The sequence below is a fragment of the Artemia sp. Qi Xiang Cuo genome, chromosome 4, assembly GCF_049724085.1.
Source record: "Artemia sp. Qi Xiang Cuo chromosome 4, ASM4972408v1, whole genome shotgun sequence".
Lineage (NCBI taxonomy): Eukaryota > Metazoa > Arthropoda > Branchiopoda > Anostraca > Artemiidae > Artemia > Artemia sp. Qi Xiang Cuo.
The window spans coordinates 88537592-88559141 of NC_142797.1; the positions used below are offsets into that span (position 1 = coordinate 88537592).

Consider the following 21550-nt stretch of genomic DNA (forward strand, 5'->3'; position numbering starts at 1 on the left):
AATATGTTACTGTTACTGTAAAGGGAAAGGAAACAGCAAAGTAGCAAATACTTTTTTTTTAACGAATGCACATCGTTCTTTTCTTTTCTTCGTTCTTCGTATAGTGCAATTAAATAAAAAGAACAAGTTTTTCTAACTGAAAGTTAGGAACGACGTTAAAACTTAAAACGAACAGAAATCATCCCGCATATGAAAGCTGTCTCCTTCTAAACACCTCGCTCTTTACGCTAAAGTTTTTATTGTTAAAAAAAATAGAGGTGTGAAAAGGTCAGATTTTGGTGTAAAAAGTACGGTGTGAAGAATGGGACAGCCCCTTTTGTATACGGAATAATTTTTGTTCGTTTTAAGTTTTAACGTCGTTCCTTACTTTCAGTTAAAAAAACTTTTTTTTTTATTTAATTTTTGAACGTTTTTGAATTAATGCAGGTTTTGATTTTGGCTCACCGTACATGAATAATTAAAAAAAAATTGCATATTAATTTTACTTTTATTTGGTTAAATGGCTTTCTCGGAGCTTGTTTAATTTTATTTACGAACGTTTTTATTAGTAATAAATATACGTAACTTACGAACTAACTTACGTAACAAACTTCTATATTCATAGATTTTTAATACATATATTAGGGGGTTTGCCCCCTAGTCAATACCTTGCTCTTTAAGCTAAAGTTCGAATTTTGTTCCAATTCTTTAAAAATGACCCCTTTATTACAAAGGCCGTTAATTAGAATAAGTAGCTCTTATGAAAGTACTAAAAAATCTTTGGCTTAAAGAGCGAGGTATTGACTAGGGGGTGAACCCAATCATATAGGTAATATTTTCTGTTCGTTTTAAGTTTTGATGTTGCTCCTTACTTTCAGTTGAAAAACTTGTTTTTTTTTATTTAATTTCTGATCTTTTTCTTTAATAATGATGGGAAATCCGGCGCCCCCTTCATAGCAATGTCCCTTTCCCCATGAAAACTTCCTTCATGTATAGATCCTCCCATATAACCCCCGACCCCCCCCCCCACCACCTACCAGAAAAATTCCCCCTGAAAACGTCCGTATACTTCCCAATAACCAATACTATATGTTTAACATTGGTTAAAGTCCATATCTTTCAGCCCTCACCCCGGGGACTTCGGGGGATTAAGTCATCCTAAAAGGCATAGTTATCATATTTTCGACCATGCTGAACAAAATGGCTATCTCAAACTTTTAATCGGGTGACTTTGGGAAAAAAATGAGCAGGGGGCCTAGTTGCCCTCCATTTTTTGGTCACTTAAAAAAGGGTACTAGAACTTTTAATTTCCTCCCAGTGAGCCCTCCCACGACATTCTAGGACCACTGGGTCGATACGATCACCCCTGGGAAAAAAAATAAATAAAATAAACACACATCCGTGATCTTTCTTCTGGCAAAAAATGCAAAATTTCACATTTTTGTAGCTAGGTGCTTGAAACCCCTACAGTAGGGTTCTCTGATATGCTGAATATGATGGTTTGATTTTCATTAAGGCTCTATAACTTTTAGGGGGTGTTTCCCTCTTTTTTCTAAAATCAGTCAAATTTTCTCTGGCGCGTAACTTTTGATGGGTAGGACTAAACTTGATGAAACTTATATATTTGAAATCAGCATTAAAAATCTGATTCTTTTGATTTATCTATTGGTATCAAAATTCCGTATTTTAGAGTTTCGGTTACCATTGAGCCGGGTCGCTCCTTACTTACAGTTCGTTACCACTAACTATTTGATGAATGCACTACATTAAACACCGTAGAACGATGTTTTAGACATTGATACTAACGGATTGATATTCAAACCATTAAGACATGGTTCAATAGACCTGTTTTTTATGTACTTTCTGTTGCTTATCTAAATTATTAATATTAGACCTTCTGTCAAGTCTTTTTTCTATATCCTGCCTAATTCTTAAGGAATTGCCACATTCTTCAGAGCAAGTAAATTCGACTAGCCAACGTGGCAAAGGACAAGACCTGTTCTGTGCACACATGTATGTTCTTAGCAACTTTATAGGCTATCAAGCCAGTTTTGCTAAACAAGACACGTTTTGAAAGCTTCATAAGCTTTTTTCACTGCTTGTTACTTTTAGTCTTTCAAAGTCTTTCACGAACTGGGTAAATAAACATGGGTCAAAGTACTACCTCCATGATTTATATTTTGGTTATTTATTACCTTATAGTTAATGTTTCAGAAACCACAGGTACAATCAGCGGTAAGTTTCTATAAATGTTTTTATATACTTTTTATTTTTATAACCTTTTATGTAAATAAAAAGAATTTGTATTTTAAACAGAAGCACTACCGCCTTTGCTGATGAAACGCCTTGATGAAAATGTAATAGTGTTTTCGCAGTGGCTCAGCGAGTTGTTCTGAAATGTGAATAAAATTTTAGGAAAGATATGGAGCCCCAATAATTGATAAACTTAATAAGCTTAGTTTGGCGTGAAGTATAGATCCTTCAGAGGAGGCAAAGTGGTATGTTGGCATTAATGAAGAGTAGGGGGAATAAGGGCTATGGTAACCCACTCTCTCCTATAGGCAATTTTTATTCGTTTTAACTTTGCATGTTTATATTTTCTTTTACTCAAGAGAAAAACATTTTAAATTCTGTTTGGTTTATTTCGAAAGCTTTATTTTAAATAAAAAAAGAGTTCTTTGAAGATAGAATATTATTGTATAATAATTTCCATACTCAACGAAAGTTAACTGTTAATAGTGGGAGGGGGATTTCCTGGCATGATTAAAAACGGTTAGAAACTAAAAATAAACTGTCTATATTTACTGACCAACATAAAAAAAAAAAAATGTGAAATTAATCCGTTTATGAGGTAAGTGGTCCCTACCTCAACCCTCAACGTTCTTTGTACTAAAATTCTATTGTTGTTATAATTATTTAAAAAGGACTTCTGAAACACAAGGGCCGCTGAATTTGAATGACAAGTAATTTTAAAGAGCTTTGAGACTTCCGTATGAAGAGTTAGTGATTGAAGGAAGAGGTTGAAGGAAAGGATTGAAGGACTGGATGAAGATGAAGGATGAAGGGATGAAGGAGAAGGATGAAGGGATGAGAGAAGGAAGGAAGGGATTGAAGGAAGAGTTAGGGATTGAAGGAAGGATTGAAGGAAACTTTTATAAGAAAAAGTTTGTGTTCATAAATGAAAGTAAAGAATGAGCAAAAAGTTCAAAGGGAATATAGATTATTAAGATTAAAGGACAAAACTTTCTAAGAATACTTAAACTTTTGTCTTTCCATTTAGTTAACTATTTTAAAACAAAGTTTTTCTTTTAAAACTGTTCTTTATTATTTTTCTTCATTGAAACACATAGGAAATTGATTCTTTGGGTATTAAATAAAAAAAAATAACAGAAAGTAAGGAGTGACATTAAAACAAACTTTACGCTAAAGTTTGACATTGTTTTAAAGAATAAAGTTGTGAGACAGAGTCAAACTTTACCTTAAAGAGCGAGGCGTTGAGGAGGGGACAGCCCCTTTCATATACGGAATAATTTCTGATCGTTTTAAGTTTTAATGTCGCTCCTTACTTTCAGTTACAAAAACGTGTTTTTTTTATTTAATTTCTGAACGCTTTTGATTTAATGCAGCTTTGATTTTCGCTCACCGTGCGTGAATAATTAAAATGAAATTTGAATATTAATTTTACTTTTTTTGGCTAAATGGCTTTCTCGAAATTTTGATCTGACGTAACTTACGAATTAACTTACGTAACGAACTTCCATATTCGTATATTTTTATTACGTATATTAGTGGGTTCGCCCCTTCGTGCTTTTTACGCTAAAGTTCAAATTTTGTTCCAATTCCTTAAGAATGACCCCTTAATCACAAAGACCTTTAGCTAGAATAAATAGCTCTGAGGAGAGTACAAAAAAAAACTTTAGCATAAAGAGTGAGGTAATGACTAGAGGGTGAACCCAGTCATATACGTAATAATTTCTTTTCGTTCTAAGTTTTGATGTTGCTCCTTACTTTCAGTTAAAAAAATTGTTTTTTTTATACAACTTCTGATGTTTTTTTAATAATACTGAGAAATCCGGCACTCCCTTAATAGCAATGTCCCCTCCCCATGAAAGCTTCCTCCATAGAAAGATTCTCTCACGTAACCCCATACCCCCCTCCAAACTACCAGAAAAAATCCTTCCTGAAAACTTCTGTATACTTCCCAATAACCATTACTATATGCAAACATAGGGCAAAGTTCATAATTTGCAGAACTTTCCCCGGGAACTGTGGGTGATTAGCATCCTCAAAGACATAGTTATTGTATTTTTCGACCATGTTGAACAAAATGGCTATCTCCAAATTTTGGTCAGGTGACTTTGGGAATCAAATGAGCGTGGGAGGGGGCCTAGTTACCCTCCATTTTTTTGTCACTTAAAAAGGGCACTAGAACAATACGATCACCCCCGGGGAAAAAAACAACAACAAATAAACACGCATCCGTGATCTTTCTTCTAGCAAAAAAAAAAAAAATACAAAATTCCACATTTTTGCAGATAGAAGCCTTGAAACGTCTTTAGTAGGGCTCTCTGATACGCTGAATTTGATGGTGTGATTTTCATTAAAGTTCTATTACTTTTAGAGGGTGTTTCTTCCTTTTTTTGAAAATAAGGCAAATTTTCTCAGGCGAGTAACTTTTGATGAGTAAGACTAAGCTCGATGAAGCTTATATGTTTGAAATCAGCATAAAATTTTTATTCTTTTGATGCATCTATCGGTATCAAAATTCCGTTTTTTAGGTTTTAAACAAGAAATAAAAACAAGAAACAAGTTTTTGTTCATCAATAAAAGTAAAGAATGAGCAAAAAGTTCAAAGGGAATATAGATTATTAAGATTACAGGAAAAAATATTTCTAATAATACTTAAGTTTGTGACTTTCCGTTTTATTATAAAATTTATTTAAAAAAATTTAAAACTTTCAATTTATTTTGAATTTTGAATTTACAATTTATTTAAAAATTTTCATTTTAAAATGGAAATTGTCAATTTTTCAAGAAATCTATTTAGTTTTTTAGGTAATATTTGAATTGATAAATCAATAAATTATTTACTAATCCTGTATAAATACCGTGAAATTGAAAAATTAAATTGCCTTACAAATTGTTGAAATTAATTTTTTTATCGCCATTTGTCGTCTTTATTATGAACCCCTATGGTTCAATGTAGTTACTATGAAAGTTTTATGCTGGTTAGACAAAAAAATGTTTTGACCATTTCAAAAGTGGATAAAACTTTTTTTTTAGATGTTTCTCGTCTTAGGCTCGTTTTGTCTATTAACCTTCAAGTTGATCAGAAAATAAAACCAATTTGACCCTATTTGGGCGTCCCAAATAAAAGCAAAAAAAATGGATTCAAGTACTGGTACTTTAATGATATATACCCGACCTCAAATTCTTCATCTAAGGAGAACCTATTTCTCTGACGCTTAATCCTAGTCCTGAAAGGGATAAGCCTGTTTCAGGATTGTATAAAAAATGAAAATCATTTGATTTTTGAAGTTAAATCAAGTTTTGTTAGGTTATGTATTATATTTTTATTAAAAATATGTCAGGTATTATATTTTAGTTATTATATTTCTCGATCACTCCAGAAATGCCCCCTTCCGTGGAAATTATTTCCCAGAAAAAAAACACGCGAAAAATGCCCCTGGATAATTCCCCCGGAACATCTCCACACAAAAATTTGGCAAAAAGAATTTGCCCCCCACCCTCAGTGTAACATTTCCACTGGAATATTCACTCTCCAGAAATTTCCCTTCCTAAGAAAGATTCTCTCCATAGAAATCCATTCCAAGCACCCCCTCCCCCCATAAAATGGCTGTATAGTTCCCAATACCAAATACTATACGTAAACAATGGGTGAAGGTCATAACTTATCGGCCTCTCCCCACGGATTGTGGTAGGTCATTTTAAACTTTAAGACATAATGATTTGATCTTTCAACTATACTGAATAAAATGGACATCGCAAAATTTTGATCCGATCATTTTGGGGGAAAATGGGCGTGAAATCAGCATAAAAATCCAATACTTTTGATATATCTATTGGTATAAAAATTTCGTTTTTTAGAGTTTCTTTTACTATTGAGCCAGGTCGCTCCTTACTTACAGTTACCACGAGCTGTTTGATTCGTGTAAGTTTCAAGCCTTTCTAAGACAAAACAAATCGTAGGCCTATTTCAAGCGTCACAAATCGGTACAGCCAAAATTAGTTCCGAACTTTCATATTTCTATGAATTATATATACGTTCTTTAAATAAAATTTCATCTCAAGTATTACAGCTTGGTTTTACAGTTATAGGGAGTTCAAATGACTGTCAAATTACCAATTTCACCTAAGAAGAGATATTCAAAGTATTTTTCAAGAATAAGACGCACTCAACTATAACTATACTATACTCAACTATACTATAACTCAACTATACATGCAACTTACTAGGTCAGCCGATAAACTATGGAAGAGAAAAATATAGAAAAAAAAATATAGAAAAAATATAGAAAATATAGAAATATATAGAAATAATGTATAAAAATATATAAATATAGAATATATATAGCATATAGAAATATAGAAAAAATAAGAAAAAATATAGAAAAAAAGAGAAAAATTTTCTATGGAATAGAAAAATATAGTGTCAATTTTATGATGTCATGAATAAATATAATTTTGTTTTTAATTTTTTTTTCTTTCTTTTTTGAATTGAAGTTATCAAGTATTTTACAATAGGTTGTATAGGTTGAATCACGACGCTGGGTAACTGTAGGACAGAGAAAAGTCAAGACAGATAGTCCAAGTAATTGAGAGGCAAATGTTTAGATGGCTGGGTTTGGTCCCCCTCCCATTCCTTTTGAACCTTATAAAAAGGCAATAGAGCTTCTATTTTTTTAGGTAATCGTTTTTATTGAAGTTTTATAATAATATCAGAATAGATTTATCAAAGAAAATTAACAAAATAAAAAAAAACGCAAGTGTATGTAAGCAATATTTCCGAGAAAAAAAGAAATTTCTTACTTTTTTAGATACACTCTACTTTATGAGTCATACATTTATAGGGGGGGGGGTTCCAATATTTTAAAAATTAGATAAAATTAACAATTTTTAATAGAATCATCGCTAAAACAGATTTGTTTGATGTCCAAATATAGTTTCCAAGATTATGCAGTTGAAAGTTTCGGTTTCTATTCAGAAGGATTGTTTTCTGTCTTTCACTATCGTGAATGGATTGACAGATGTTAAGTACTACCAAATACTTAAGATTTTATCATAATTAAAGGTAAAGACGGAAGCTGCTTTGATGATGAAGTCGCCATTTGTAAAGAAGTTTCCGCACATGTCAAATTACATACGACTCGTCTGGAAGCAGAGACTTTGAATGTAATTGCCAATACCCCTTCCTGGAGAAAAATGGAGACTGTATATATGGTGAGATTTGCAGGGTATCTTAGTAGGGTTTACCTTTAAAATAAATGATTATTATAGTTTATGAACACTGATATACCAAAAATTTCTAATATTTTCTTACTATTAGGCCTAAATCACAAGACAATCCTTTTCCAAATCAACCTTTTGTTAAAAAAAAGTACTAAGTGGGATTAAAATCTAAAAGGAGAAAATATAAAATCCAGCAATAATTCAAATTTTAACCAAAGGTAAATAACAATAAACAATTAAATTGAACCCAAAATAGGTATAGGCCTAAAATTGAATGGATAGTCAAGTCACTCCTAGAAATAGTAGATTATGATATGAACGAATAGATGGAATCGAAAGGAAATAGCACTTAAAATAAATTATCAGTTAAAATTTAAAACAATTCTAATATTTAGAATCCAATGTTTTTTTGGCTGCCGTTCAAAGAAACACCAATGGAGGCACGATTGACATTCGGGCTTTACTGAAAACTAAATAGATATCTTCAAATATTGCCCAATAAATTATTCAAAGTTGCATTTAGGCCTCGTTTTCAATAAATTTTTAAATGGGGCTTCTTTTAAAATAGTTGAACTTGAATTGAAAAACCAAACTAATCTTGCTTTATTTAAGATCTTGATTTGTTGCAACTGTTGGAGATTAATAAGAAGCTAATTAAACCAATCCTCGTAATGCCTCGAATCGTCCCATATAGCAGGGTCGAAATATTCGGTTTTTCAAACAGTTCGTGGTAACGAACTGTTTCACGAATCACACCAACAGATTCAGCGTATCAGAGAACCCTACTATTGAAGTTTGAAGTTCCTATCTGCAAAAATGTGTAATTTTGTATTTTTTGCCAGAAGAAAAATCACGGATGCGTGTTTATTTTTTATTTTTTTTTTATTTCCCCAGAGTTGATCGTATCGATCAAGTAGCCCTAAAATATTGTGAGAGGAACTCATTTAAACGGAAATTAAAGCTTCTAGTGCCACTTTCAAGTGACTAAAATAATTGGATGGCAACTTGGCCCCCTCCCACGCTCAGTTTTTCCCCAAGTCACCCAATCAAAATTTTGAGAGAGCCATTTTGTTCAGCATAGTAAAAAATCTAGTTAATATGTCTTTGAGGATGACTTAACCCTCGACAGTTCCCGGGGGAAGTGCTGCAAGTTATAAACTTTGCCCGTTGTTTGCATATAGTATTGGTTATTGGGAAGTATACAGGCGTTTTCAAGAGTTTTTATTCTGGTGGGGGGTCAGAGTAGGGGTTACGGAGAAGAATATTTCCATGGAGGATGCTTCCTTGGGAGATGGGACATTTCTATGAAGGGGGCGACGGATTTACCAGCATTATCTAAAAACGAAATTAAATAAAAAAAACAAGTTTTTTTTTTTAACTGAAAGCAAGGAGTAACATTAAAACTGAAAACGAACAGAGATTATTACGTATTTGAGGGGGGTCGCCCCCTCGTCTATGCCTCACTCTTTGCACAAAAGTTTTTTTTAATACTTTCAAAAGAGCTATCTATTCTAATTAACCGGCCTTTGTGATTCGGGGGTTTATGATTCGAATAAAATTCGAATGTAAAGAGCGAGGTATTAACAATTTCTCTTATATACGAAATAAAAATATACGAAAATAGAAATTCGTTATGTAAGTTAATTCATAAGTTACGTCAGAACAAAATTTCGAGAAAGCCATTTAGACAAAAACAGGAAAATTATGTGCGAATTTCGTTTTAATTATTAATTTACGGTGAGCCAAAATCAAAGCTGCATTAATTCAAAATCGTTCAGAAATTAAATAAAACAAAGTTTTTTCAACTGAAAGTAAGGAGCGACATTAAAGCTTAAAACGAACAGAAATTATTCCGTATATGAAAGGGGCAGTCCCCTCCTCAACGCCTCGCTCTTTACGCTAAAGCTTGACTCTGTCTCACAACTTTATTTTTTAAAACAATAAAAAACTTTAGCATTCAAATGTAGATGTGAAAGAAGGACGAAGTTCCTGAAGGACAGGATGCGGCACTAGACTTTCTAGTCCAAAGTGGCAGTACTGATTTCTCTTTCATGGCCCTTCAGCCAGGACGTGTATTCTTCAGAATTGTATGTGGTAAAGTTCCGTTAAAGGCAAATAATAGTCAATTTAAATTCTTGGTATAAAAAACTTCTAGGACGCGGGTGCCGGGATGCTTGTTCTCAATGACTTTTGATTTTTTAAAAAGGCAATAGAATTCTCAATGCCTGAGCGCTTTTATAACCACAAAGGGGAAAGGGGGTCGAGGATATTTTATTTTGAGAAACAACTGTTTATTGTCTTTTCTTATAACATGAATAGCATATTAAGTTTTTCTGTGGGCGTTAAGAAGAAACAACATTAAAAAAAACACGCTGGTTGAAATTCAAGTTTCACTGAAGAATCAGCAACCACATTTTTTTATGCAATTAAGGGGAAAGACAAGTGGTAAATAATTGAGCACTCGCAGATGCAGAGGGGGGGGTAATATTTTTTCCGGTGCTCTCTTATCCTGATTTTTTCTTTTTTACTCTTTTATAGAATAAATATGTCAATTTGGTCAGTTATTGGCACTTTTGACCCATTGCCCCCTTCCCAACATTCTTATCATTGGTACCCTTGTCACATTGGGAGTCTCCCAAGATTTTGCTCTATATGCGTCCCAGGAACTGAGCATCACTATAATATGATTTGTGTTATTTAATATGAATCACAAAATTTGTTATACACATATGCAAAATATTTATGCTGTGAATTCCAGAAGCATATTTTCCTAATATTAGGAATACAAGTTAACTGTTCAAAATAAAAATAGAACATTTAATATTCAAATATTTATCCCCCTAAACTTTACTGTCAAATATATGTCTCCAAATTGTATTAACGCAATAAGAATTTCATAGGCTCAATTTTGTTGATGGATTTCTTGTTAGTGGTTAGTAAAAAAAAATTTCCAAGAAAGAAGTTTTCAAAGAACAGTAAAGGCCATATTCAACTTAAGATCAGAAGAAATAAAAACGTTCCCAAGCGAGAATATTTAGCCGGGCAGACATGAGACTAATCAAGTCCACAAAAACAATCCTTGTAGTTGAATAAATAAAACCCAAAACGAACAGAAATTAAATAAACGATAATAGCAAAAACATATAAAAGGTATAATATAAATGAATAAATAAATCTTAAAACGAGTAAAGCTTCAATTGAATGTGCAAATCAAGCTTAAAACGAACAAAAATATTCTGCTGTTGAATTATAAATGAAACCCAAAACGAACAGAAATTGAATAAACAATCAATGTAAACAAATATATTATAGATACTAATATAAATGATTAAATAAATACTGAAACGAGTGAAACTTAAATTGAATATGCAAAGCAAGCTTGAAACGAACAAAAATCCCTGAAACCAAGATTTTGGGTACTGCCTCCTTTTCTCACTGTAAAAGTCCAAAACCTATTACGTCATTGGTACTTTACTGAGAACAAATTATATTACAAATATTTTATTTTGTACTTAAACCAACTTTCGAAATTTTTCTGGCAAAACAAGGTATTGAGTTTTAACGGTGTATGCTCATAAAAATTCTGTTTTTATTGTTTTTTCTTTTTTAACATAGCATTCTACAATTAAATCATTGCTATAGAAGTCAATATGGCAAAGTGCACATTAAAATGGGGTTTAGCCTGGGGTATGAAGGCGGTAGTAAAGATAGGTTTGGAAAGGGTATTGAATTAAATTTATTTGTTTTGGTTATATCCAAATTTTTTTAACGTCCTATTCATTTTTTTGTTTATATCAGGATTTCACATTTAGTGTTCCCTTAAGGACTCAAAATATGATTTTGTTGGGTAGCGACTATTCAAATCAGAAAGTGACATAAACATTAGCATCGAATTTGGTATAATTTTCAAGCAAGTTAATTGATCGAAAAATTAAAAAAAAAGTATCAAATCGTAGGCTACATATGGAGGCTAATTGGACAAAAGTTCATACAAAAATATAATTAATCCTATTCTTACATGCTGAACCGTATAAGGAAACAAAGAGAAATTCAAGTATTTATTAATTCAGTGGCTAACTCATTAAATCAAGACCAGCAATGTATCAAAAGCAATGTTCAATTACAACTATTGTTTTTGTGGACTTAATTAGTCTCATGTCTGACCGGCTAAATATTCTCGCTCGGGAATTTGATGTGACTAAACTAGGCTCTCATTAATTAACAACTTCTAAACTTTCAGAACCCGAATCTCATCATTTTAAGCTGAAGATGGAGCTAACGGATATGTATCCTTTGATTGATTTGAATGATGTTATCAATTATCATAGACTCAAAGAAGACCTTAAAGAATGGGTATGAACTTCATTTTTGCCTTTTCCTAAATAGCTCGAAACACAGTGTGATTTAAAACAGAATCAACAAAAATTTATTGGAAAATCAATAAAAAAGAAAAAAAAACAGGCCAGAAGAGTTTGCCTCTATTGATTTTAGTGCATAAAGTCGAAAATTTTCAGTTTCCATTAAAAACTACAGGTAGTTCCACCATTGCTCCGTAATTCGGCGATTAAATTTTGAAATCCTAAATTATCCAGGTAAAAACTACATGTAGTTCCGCCTGCACTCCGTAATTTGGCGACCAAGTTTTGAAATCCTAAGCTATCTAGGTAAAATATACAATAAGAAGCTCAATAGCCCCAAATCTTTGTTTTTGTTAGTGGAAAAGTAGTTCAATCGACTTAGAAACTATATTATAAGAAAATGAATAATTTAAACCAAGGGGATGCTCACTCTCCACCTCCTACTACACACCAAAAAGCACTATCTTTATGCTAAGCTGTGCTACGATCAGCCATCTCAAGCCATATTCCAACATATCGCACCACCACACAAGGCCGTATCCAGGGGAGGGGGGTTACCCGGTTTGAACCCCCCCCCCCCCGCGAAATTTTTGACCGAGTCGAAAATAAGTCGAAAATTAGTAAAACCTAGGTAAAAATCAGTATAATTAGTCGAAAACTGAGTCAAAAATTAGTAACCCCCCCCCCCCCGAAAAAGTCAAAAATTAGTAACCCCCCTCCCCCCCCCCCGACAAAAATCCTGGATCCGCCCTTGCCACCACATTACATCCTAGTACACTGGGCCATACTTCACTATGTATATAATAGTCCTGAATAGCCATTCTAAACTCCTGTGCAATTGGAAAAGGGGCTCCATTGATCGCAAATACTAATGCAAAGTAGCTTTTTAGAGCAAAGCAATGAACCAGAAGGTATTTTATTGTCCATTTCCCAGAATTTGTATCCTGGACACTCTCTTGGCTTTTTTTTGGCATCAGAACCAAATCTTGGGATAGCTCATTTTTGTTGAATGGATAAAAAATCCTCAAAATCTAAATCGGCATGTCAGACCAACAATTATAGTGCGCCCAGAAAGGCTACTAAACAGGCTATATTACTCAAATTTTTATTTGAGTATTTATTCTCAAATTTATCCCAGACAATGCGTGTAGCCCAAGGAAGGATGTAAAACTCGTTTTATAAACAGAAGTTTCATAGGTCTCTGGCTAGTAGAGAGGCACCCTTATAAATCAGAACCACGCAAATATTCATATTCTGTGGCATTCTAGTGACACGCAACCGGGTCGCTAACACTCCTCCACCTATTGCCAACCAAGAGACTCTCCTTTTCACTACGTTGTACCATACTCTACCTTATTACGGCCCATTGCAACATACCCCATCACGCTCCAGCTCACCACACTATGCTCTAAAGCACTTACACCGCACATGATGATCGGATAGATTCAAGTTGGAGTGGTGGGTGAGCGATAATTTGAACCATACTGGGACAATAATTATGGGGGGGGCTGCCCGGGGGTCCCTAGGCTAGCCAACGGAAAATTTTAAAAATTCTCTGGAAAAAACGGTATTTTAAGGCTTTACTTAGGTTTATTTTTCCTAAGGGGGGGCTACAGCCCCTTTAGATCCCCCTCCCCATGGGTATGCACCTGTTTTTTATTATACTATATTTATATGTACAGTTTTTTATCTGTGAATTCAGCGACGTATGCATTCTTAAACAATCAAGTCATACTAAATTTTTACGTCGGATACTGATTACATTAAATTACATATACATAACTAGCTATTTTCTTAGCTGAATTTATTTAGTATTACTGACGGAAAAAAGTGATCACAGGAAGAATCTTAGAATAAACAGGCTTTGGGAGCTGAATAAAACCTGAATCGACAACCTATTGGAACCTATCTTCAGACTTAGTGTTTAACGGGTGACAAAGTGCAATGTTTGTTGGATCAAATAAGGGAATGTCTCGGTTGTTCTATATAAACAAAGAGACATTCGTCAGAAGTCGTTAACATGATGACTTTTTGTGCTTTTATTGCTTCTTTTTTTTATCACTATTAACTTTCTAAAAAAAGTGAGTACCGTATTGTACTGACACAAGGCAACACTCTAGCATTGCCTATAGTTAAGACCAACAAGGCTTCAATATATTATTTATTTGATTTTTCTTCCCAGAGCCACTTCATATAGTACTAGGACTACTTGCGACTGTAACTATCTGCCACTATGATTTCGACTACTTGCAACTGATGCTACTTACGATTGCTACTACAACTACTTGAGACTGTGACTGCCTCCGGGTATGACATAACCTACAGATCCACTGAGGTGAGGGCTATAATTTATAAAAGTTGCTCATTGTTTACACATAGGGTCTCTTTGGGGAATGGGGGACATTTTTGATCTTGGGTCCAAGAAATGGCTCTGGATAATAAGGTAAAACTATAAATAAATGCAGAGGGAAATTTTAAACAAACTCAAACCACACTTTGTATATGTTAGTTGTCAAAAGAGCCTATCCATTACATCTCAGCAATTTATGAGGGCACAAAGTTGAAAATTCCAGAATATGTTGAGGGGCATGTTGAAAAGTCCATAGAGTGTCGACAATGATTGACAATTTTGAATAGCCATCTTCTTCAAAATAGGCAAAAGGTCTAATAATTAAGCTAACGGTGATGAAATAAAGCCCTCAACTTCCAGGGCGAGGGATGCAAATGATGCATTTTACCAAATTTTATGTGTAGAATTTATCGTCGGGAAAGGAGGAAAGTTTGATCCTGGATGGGGCCGAAACTGCTAAAGCTATGAAGCTAAAACTTCAGAAAATGTTCAACTAAATCAAGAGACACTATGTCTAGGTTATCAAAAGGTTTTACCTGCAATATATTAGGAACGGCTAAGGGTCTTAACTTTAAATTATCAGGGATACTCCAACTACTAGCCCACTACTGCTGAAACTGCAACTGTGACAACTTGCAACTGCAACTACTTGCAACTGTAACCACTTTTGACTATAACTAAGACTACTTATGAAACACCACTTCAAATATAAAGATAACAGAGACTGATGTAAATTTATAGGTAGATCTAAATAAGTTTGATCAGAACATTCATTTAAATTTTTACTTGTTTTGGGAAACATTCAATCACCTATATCTGTTATAGGTTTTTTACGCCTGTTATATCACTATCTATAGCCTTAGTGTTTGATTATCTTTTTTGATTGAATTATGTTAAACCAAAATTGAATATTACAAAACATTTGTAGTAACAATCTATAAGTAATGAGTGACCTGTTCTAGCAGTAACTGAAAACCTAATACAGGTATTTTGATAACGATATATAAATAAAAAATGGGTTTTTACATGGCTTATAAATATTGAAAATTTTATTAAGATTAAGCTTATCCACCAATAGTTACTAGCCAAAGAAAGTCAACCTACTTTTCGAAAAAGTAAAAACACAAACCTAAAAGGGTGAGTGTCTTGATGGACATTAAACTATCAGACTCAACATATAAGGAACTCCCCTATTGCGTAGATATCAAACCCCTCTCTAAGGGATGAAACGATTTTGCTTCTTTTTTCGAGAAGAGTGATCCGGAGAGGAGAATAATTTTCTTGGATGTGTTTCTTTTTATCAGTGGGTTTTTGTTTATTGACAGAGGATATTGGGTCAAACTAGTGGTTTCTGAAAAATTAGGAGAAATGGAGGAATCTCTAACTTGAATGTTTCTCATTGCGTTCCTCATTGTAAAGGAATCTGAAAGTTTCAGTTCCCTTTTTAAGTATCAAAAAGATTGTGCCACGGCAAAGAAAAGTTTTTAGCGGTGCTTTGGGACAAAATAACAAGTTCATTCCAAAGAAGGTCAAAATTGTATTGACTAATTATATTCCCTGACTAGTAAAACTGTAGCAGTTCTTAAAAAGGGAGTATAGGGCAGCAGGGGCGAATCTCCAGTATTTTTATTGGAGGGGCAAGAATGGTCTATATCTGAATAGTCAAAGGGCTTGGGATGTTTAATATATTTTTCTCGACATTATTGAGGGGACAACTGCCCCCCCCCCTTGCCGCCCCCAAACGACGCCCCTGTAGGGCAGTAAATTATTTTTTTCTCTTTAATGTTAGTTCATAAAAAGCAGGCACAGGACAGTAATATTTCTTTTTTCTCTTTAGTGGCAGTTTCTCCCCAATTTTCGCAGTTTCTTGAAGGTTAGAACCATTAGAAAGAAAGAAAAAGAAACAATTATTGAGTTACTCATTAAAAATACTTGAAAATGTAATGATGTTTTGGTTCATTAGAGTTTCATAATATTTGTCTCAATTCCAGCTCAAAGGAATGTTTCCTGATGCAACTATTCACGTCACGAATATTTGGAAGAAAAGGCTAAGCTTCACATTGTTGGAGCAGTTTTCCCACATCTTCAAGCAAACCCCAAAAACAAAAATATATGCTGAAGCTCGTCTCTCTCAACCTGGGCTGTCTAAGCATAGAATAAAACAGACCTTCAACATTGCTTGTTCACATATTTGCAAGACGGAAATGTTCTCTTTAGTGTCTCCTGCTCAGAATGCTGAAATTGAGTCTTTGGGTAAGTAGTACTTTCTAATTTTCTTAGTGTTTTCATCTTTGTTCTAAATAAGTTCTTCTAGATGGTATTAAGCATGTTCTCCTCCTATGTTCAAGCTCCTATCATAGGCAGCGCAATCGCGCTGCCTAGGTAAAAAAACAATGTTGGCAAAATGTGTTATTTTTTTTTTTTTTTCCTTGGTCTTTGACTTGGGCACTTCGTATTGAAGGAGTTGTCGTAGAAACTTCAAAATAGGCTCATTTGATTGGAAATTGGAGTGGTTTGTGCCCTTTTAATAGTCGGAAGTGATTGAAAGGCAACTAACACCCCTTCTACGCCCACCCAAACACATCCAAATTTTGAGATAGCCATTTTGTTCAGCGTAGCTGATTTCCAGGTAGAAATTATGTTTTTGAGGAGGACACCTCCCCACAGCCCTCAGAGCAAGGGTTCTAAGTTATACCCTGGAGGTACATAAGGTTTTTATAGAAAGCGTTGTCGTAGAAACTTCAGAAAAGATTCATTGGATTGGAAATTCAAAGGGCTAGTTCCCTTTTTAATTGTCGAAAGTTATCAGAGGGCAACTAACATAATTTGCACTTTACTTAAAAAAATACAAATGAATGTGCATTGTCAGTTTAATATACATATACTGAAATTTAGTAATCAGAATGTTAATGTTATTTGATTTATTAAAGTTATAAAAGTAAAAACATTTATATTTTCAGTAAAGTGCAAATAATGTTGTGGCCTTGGGAAAGCATAGGAGTTTTGAGCCTTACTCATGTTAAAATCTGCTCGTTTTGAGTTTGACTCGGTTGTTTATTGTAATTTCAGTTCGTTTTGGGTTTCATTTATTTATCGATGCTGATTTGTGATAGTTTCACGCTTGGTATATTATTTTGTTTTTGCTCATTTTTGGTTTAACGGGGTTCTATACTTTTCTTTGAAAAACTTTTTTGTGGAAAAAGTTTTTTTAATTAATTTGTAAAAGAGTGGAATTTTGTATTTTTTGCCAGAAGAAAGATCACGGATAAGTGTTTATTTGTTGTTGTTTTTTTCCAGGGGTGATCGTAACGACCCAGTGGTCCTAGAATATCGCAAAAGGGCTCATTAGGACTGAAATTAAAAGCTGTAGTGCCCTTTTTAAGTAATCAAAAAGATTGGAGGGCAACTAGGCCCCCTCCCCTCCCCTATTTTCCCAAAATCGTCGAATCAAAATTGTGATGAGGCTATTTTGTTCATCATAGTTGAAAGGCCCAATAACTATACCTTTGGGTAGTATAGCATGACCCCCCACAGTCCCAGGGGAGAGGTCTTTAAGTTGCAAAATTTGGCCATTGTTTACACATTATATTTTTTGGAGGGGGAATAAGCATACATTTTCGGGTGGGGAGGGGACAAATTTTCTGCTGGGTGTTTTTGTACCGTACTCATGTTAATTTCTGCTGGTTTCGAGTTTGACTCGGTTATTTATTGTAATTTCTGTTCGTTTTTGGGTTTTATTTATTTATCGATGTTGATTTGTGGTAGTTTCACACTTGGTAGATTATTTAATTATATTTTTGTTCATTTTTGGTTTAATGGAGTTCTTTACTTTACTTTGAAGAACTTATTTTGTGGAAAAAGTTTTTTTAATTAATCTGTAAAAGAGTGAAATTTTGTATTTTTTGCCAGAAGAAGATCACGGATACGTGTTTTCTTTCCAGGGGTGATCGTATCGACCCAGTGGTCCTAGAGTATTGCAACAGGGCAAATTCGAACTGAAATTAAAAGTTATAGTGCCCTTTTTAAGCAACCAAAAAGATTGAAGGGCAACTAGGAACCTCCCTCTCCCTTCTTTTCCCAAAATCGTCCGATCAAGATTTTGATGTAGCTATTTTGTTCATCATAGTTGAAAGGCCCAATAACTATACCTTTGGGTAGTAAAACATGACCCCCACAGTCCCAAGGGAGGAATGTTTAAGTTACAGAATTTGGCCATTGTTTACACATTATATTTTTTTGGGAAGATAAAAGCATGCATTTTCGGGTGAGGAGGGGACACATTTTCTGTTGGGTGTTTTACCAGGAGGAAATTTTCCATGGGGAGGGAAGTTTTCAGGGAGTGAACTTGTCAGTTGAAATTATACACTGAGGGAATTTGCCAGAATTCTTATACAATTTTTTTTTATGTCTTGCTGTCTGTTTTCCGTCTTAATTTTACATGGGGGGTTGTTAACAGTAATTTTCCGGGGTAAATTTTCATTGGGATTTAACTGCCAAGTAGATATTTCCGTGGGGATGGGAATTTCTCCGTGGAGGCGGGGCCTGACTTCCTGACATTATTTAAAAAAATTATCAGAAATTAAATAAAAAAATAAATCAACTGAAAGTAAGAAGCAACATTAAAACTTAATACGAAAAGGAATTATTACATATATCAAGGGGGCAGCCCCCTTCTCAACACCTTGCTCTTTGCTCTAAGGCTTGAATTTTGTCCCAATTCTTTAAGAATGACTCCTGAGACACAATGGTAGTTTAATTAGAACAATAAGAAGCTTTTTTAAAAATACTTAAAAACACTTTAGCGTAAAGAGGGAGATTGTGAGGAGAAGGCGTCCCCCTTCATATGCGTAATTATTTCTGTTTGTTTTTAGTTTTAATGTTGTTCCTTACTTTCAGTCTAAAAAAAACTTGTTTGATTTATTCAATATCTAAAAAAATGCTACTATTAATTATTAATTTGCCATTTATGTTACTTTGTTAAAAAGTAATAAAATAGCAAACACTAAAAATGCATTTTCAGCTAAGATCTTTCAAAACTTAGGCTACACAGGAAGAGAGTTTCACACAAAAGATTCTTTTATTTGGAAAGTAAGCGCTCATACTTTTCCTGTGTACAGGGGTGAATCTCCAGTATTTTTATTAGTGGGAGGCAAGAGGGGTTCATATTCGGATTGTCAAGGAGGGTGAACTGTATAATACAGGCAAGGGGGATATCTGCCCCCCTAACGACGCCCTTGCCCGTGCAATTAAGGATATGATTATGCTTTAATCTTAAAATACTTTTGTAATAAGCCATAAACTGACACCCCTGTGTCATCCATATTGGAAAGTTACTCCAAATATGCAGCCAAAAATCAAAAGAGGGTAGAAAGCACACATAACAGGGCATAAGAACTGCCAGAAATCTTTGGTCTTTTTCGGATTTCTGATCCCCTCTGAAATATACAATAGCTTCCCCTCATTAGCAGACAATATCTACTGAAATTAAAACGTTGAAAGTCAAATGAAGTATCAAAATTTATAATCTGACCATGCATTTAGTCGGATAATTTTCAGACAATTGGCATTCTTACAATCGTCACTCAATATGGTAAAAGGGTAAAATATGGCAAAATGACAAAAAGCCAATTTGTTGTGACTTGACCTGTTTTCTTTCATCACAGTGGATTAAAACCCTATATATCCATTTCGATTGAGCCTAACCTACATATTCTAAAACAAGCTTATGAAATAACTTTTGAAAAAAAAAATGAAAACAGTAATAACAAATTAAAACAGGGTTTCTAGACCGTCTCTTACAGGAGAAACACGAAATTTACCGAAACGTTCGCAATAAGATTTTCAGACCAAATGAATTTTATGGTGTAATTTTGATGAAAATTAAGTAAGTTTTTGCTATGTTATCCCTTTCCTTTCTAAAGCCACGAATTCCTTATATAATTTGAAAAAAAAGTAAACTAGGTAAGCAATCATACTAACGACGGTTCTTGACAACTAATGCCCCAGCTTTGGCCCTGCAGTGTGTTGCTAGAACCGTGTTCGATCTCTATTTTCCTTAATACTAAGCTAAGGTCAAATCCACTGTGGTGTCACAAGACTAGAAATTTTTAAACTTAATACCCTTTATCCATTTAAAATTATATTAAAAAGTAATACTGTGTTCAAACCTCCTTACATTCAGAGTGCTGCATACTATAGACAAATATCACTCATTGCTTAACATTAATTTAAAAAAGAACAAAAAAGATTTTTTTCAACCGAAAGTAAGAAGCAACTCTAAAATTGAAACGAACAGAAGTATATGAAGGGGGCTCAGGGGCTGCCCATTCCCCCGTACCCTGCTCTTTATGCTAAAGTTTCTTAGCGCATTTAAAAAAGCTTCAAATTCAAATTTAACGGCCCTTGTATTTTAGTTGTAATTTTTTTTAGGAATTGGGCCAAAGGTCAAAATTTAGCTTAAAGAGTGGAGTATTGAGAAGGGGGCAGCCCCTTTCACATACCGATTAATTTCTGTTTGTTTTTTAGTTTTAGCGTTGCTCCTTACTTTCAGTGGAAAAACTCGTTCTCTTATATACTTAATTTCCGATCTTTTTTTTCAAATAACACGTGGAATTCCACCTCCTTCTTCATGGAAAATTCCCTATCCCTCACGAAATGATTCATTCTACGTAAAATTACCCCTCTCCGGTATTCACCTTTGGACAATTACATCATCGCTGTAAACCCCCCCCCCCCCTAAGAAAATCTATTTTGGACGATTTCAGAAGAAAAATTCTCCTTGGCATACTTTTACTTGAAAAAAACTTGTTCTTTATCTTACTAAAGATGGTTTTTCAAGTGTTACAAGAATCCTTCCTCCTGTACGGAAATTTTTACTGGAAATTCTGAACCCCCTCAAGGAAAGTTTTTCCCTTAGAAAATTTCCCCATGGAGCACTTCTTCCAAGGAATACCCCCCTCCTCCCCTGCACACACACACAGAACATACCCAAGAAAATTCAAACCCTGCTGAAAAATTTCCCCTGACATTTCCCGCAGAAAATCTCCACATGTAAATTGAAGTCACAAAAGAAAACTTAATACAAAGAAAATGAATTTTGTATATGATTTTTAGGAAATTTTCCCGTGTAATATTTCCCCTGGAATGTTCACCCACAGAAACTTTCCCCCAACAGTAAATTTTCCTTTAGATAATCCCCCTGCAGAAAATCCTTCCCCTGAAAGATGTATGTATACTTTCTAGTAACAAATCCTGCATGTAAACAATTGGTAAATTTCATAGCTTGCAGCCCTTTCCCCGGGGACTCTTCGAGGTCATTTCATCTCCAAATATGTAGTTATTGGATTTTTCAATTATACCGAATAGAATGGCTATCTCAAAAACTTAATCAAAT

At 34.1% G+C, this 21550-nt stretch overlaps 1 protein-coding gene across 2 annotated transcripts in view; it reads left to right on the forward strand.

The window, feature by feature from the left end:
• Positions 1 to 21550, forward strand: part of LOC148953599 (uncharacterized) — a 185728-nt gene that overhangs the window by 36660 nt on the left and 127518 nt on the right. Inside the window, exons 1-4 of one of the 2 annotated variants that reach the window (XM_089088602.1) lie at positions 2089 to 2214; positions 7292 to 7440; positions 11690 to 11802; positions 16149 to 16410. In XM_089088602.1, the coding sequence (XP_088944728.1) occupies positions 11719 to 11802; positions 16149 to 16410 (346 nt within the window). In that variant the 5' untranslated portion in view covers positions 2089 to 2214; positions 7292 to 7440; positions 11690 to 11718. Of the gene's footprint in view, positions 1 to 2088; positions 2215 to 7291; positions 7441 to 11689; positions 11803 to 16148; positions 16411 to 21550 lie in introns of those variants that run through there. The other variant, XM_089088603.1, reaches the window with a different exon arrangement.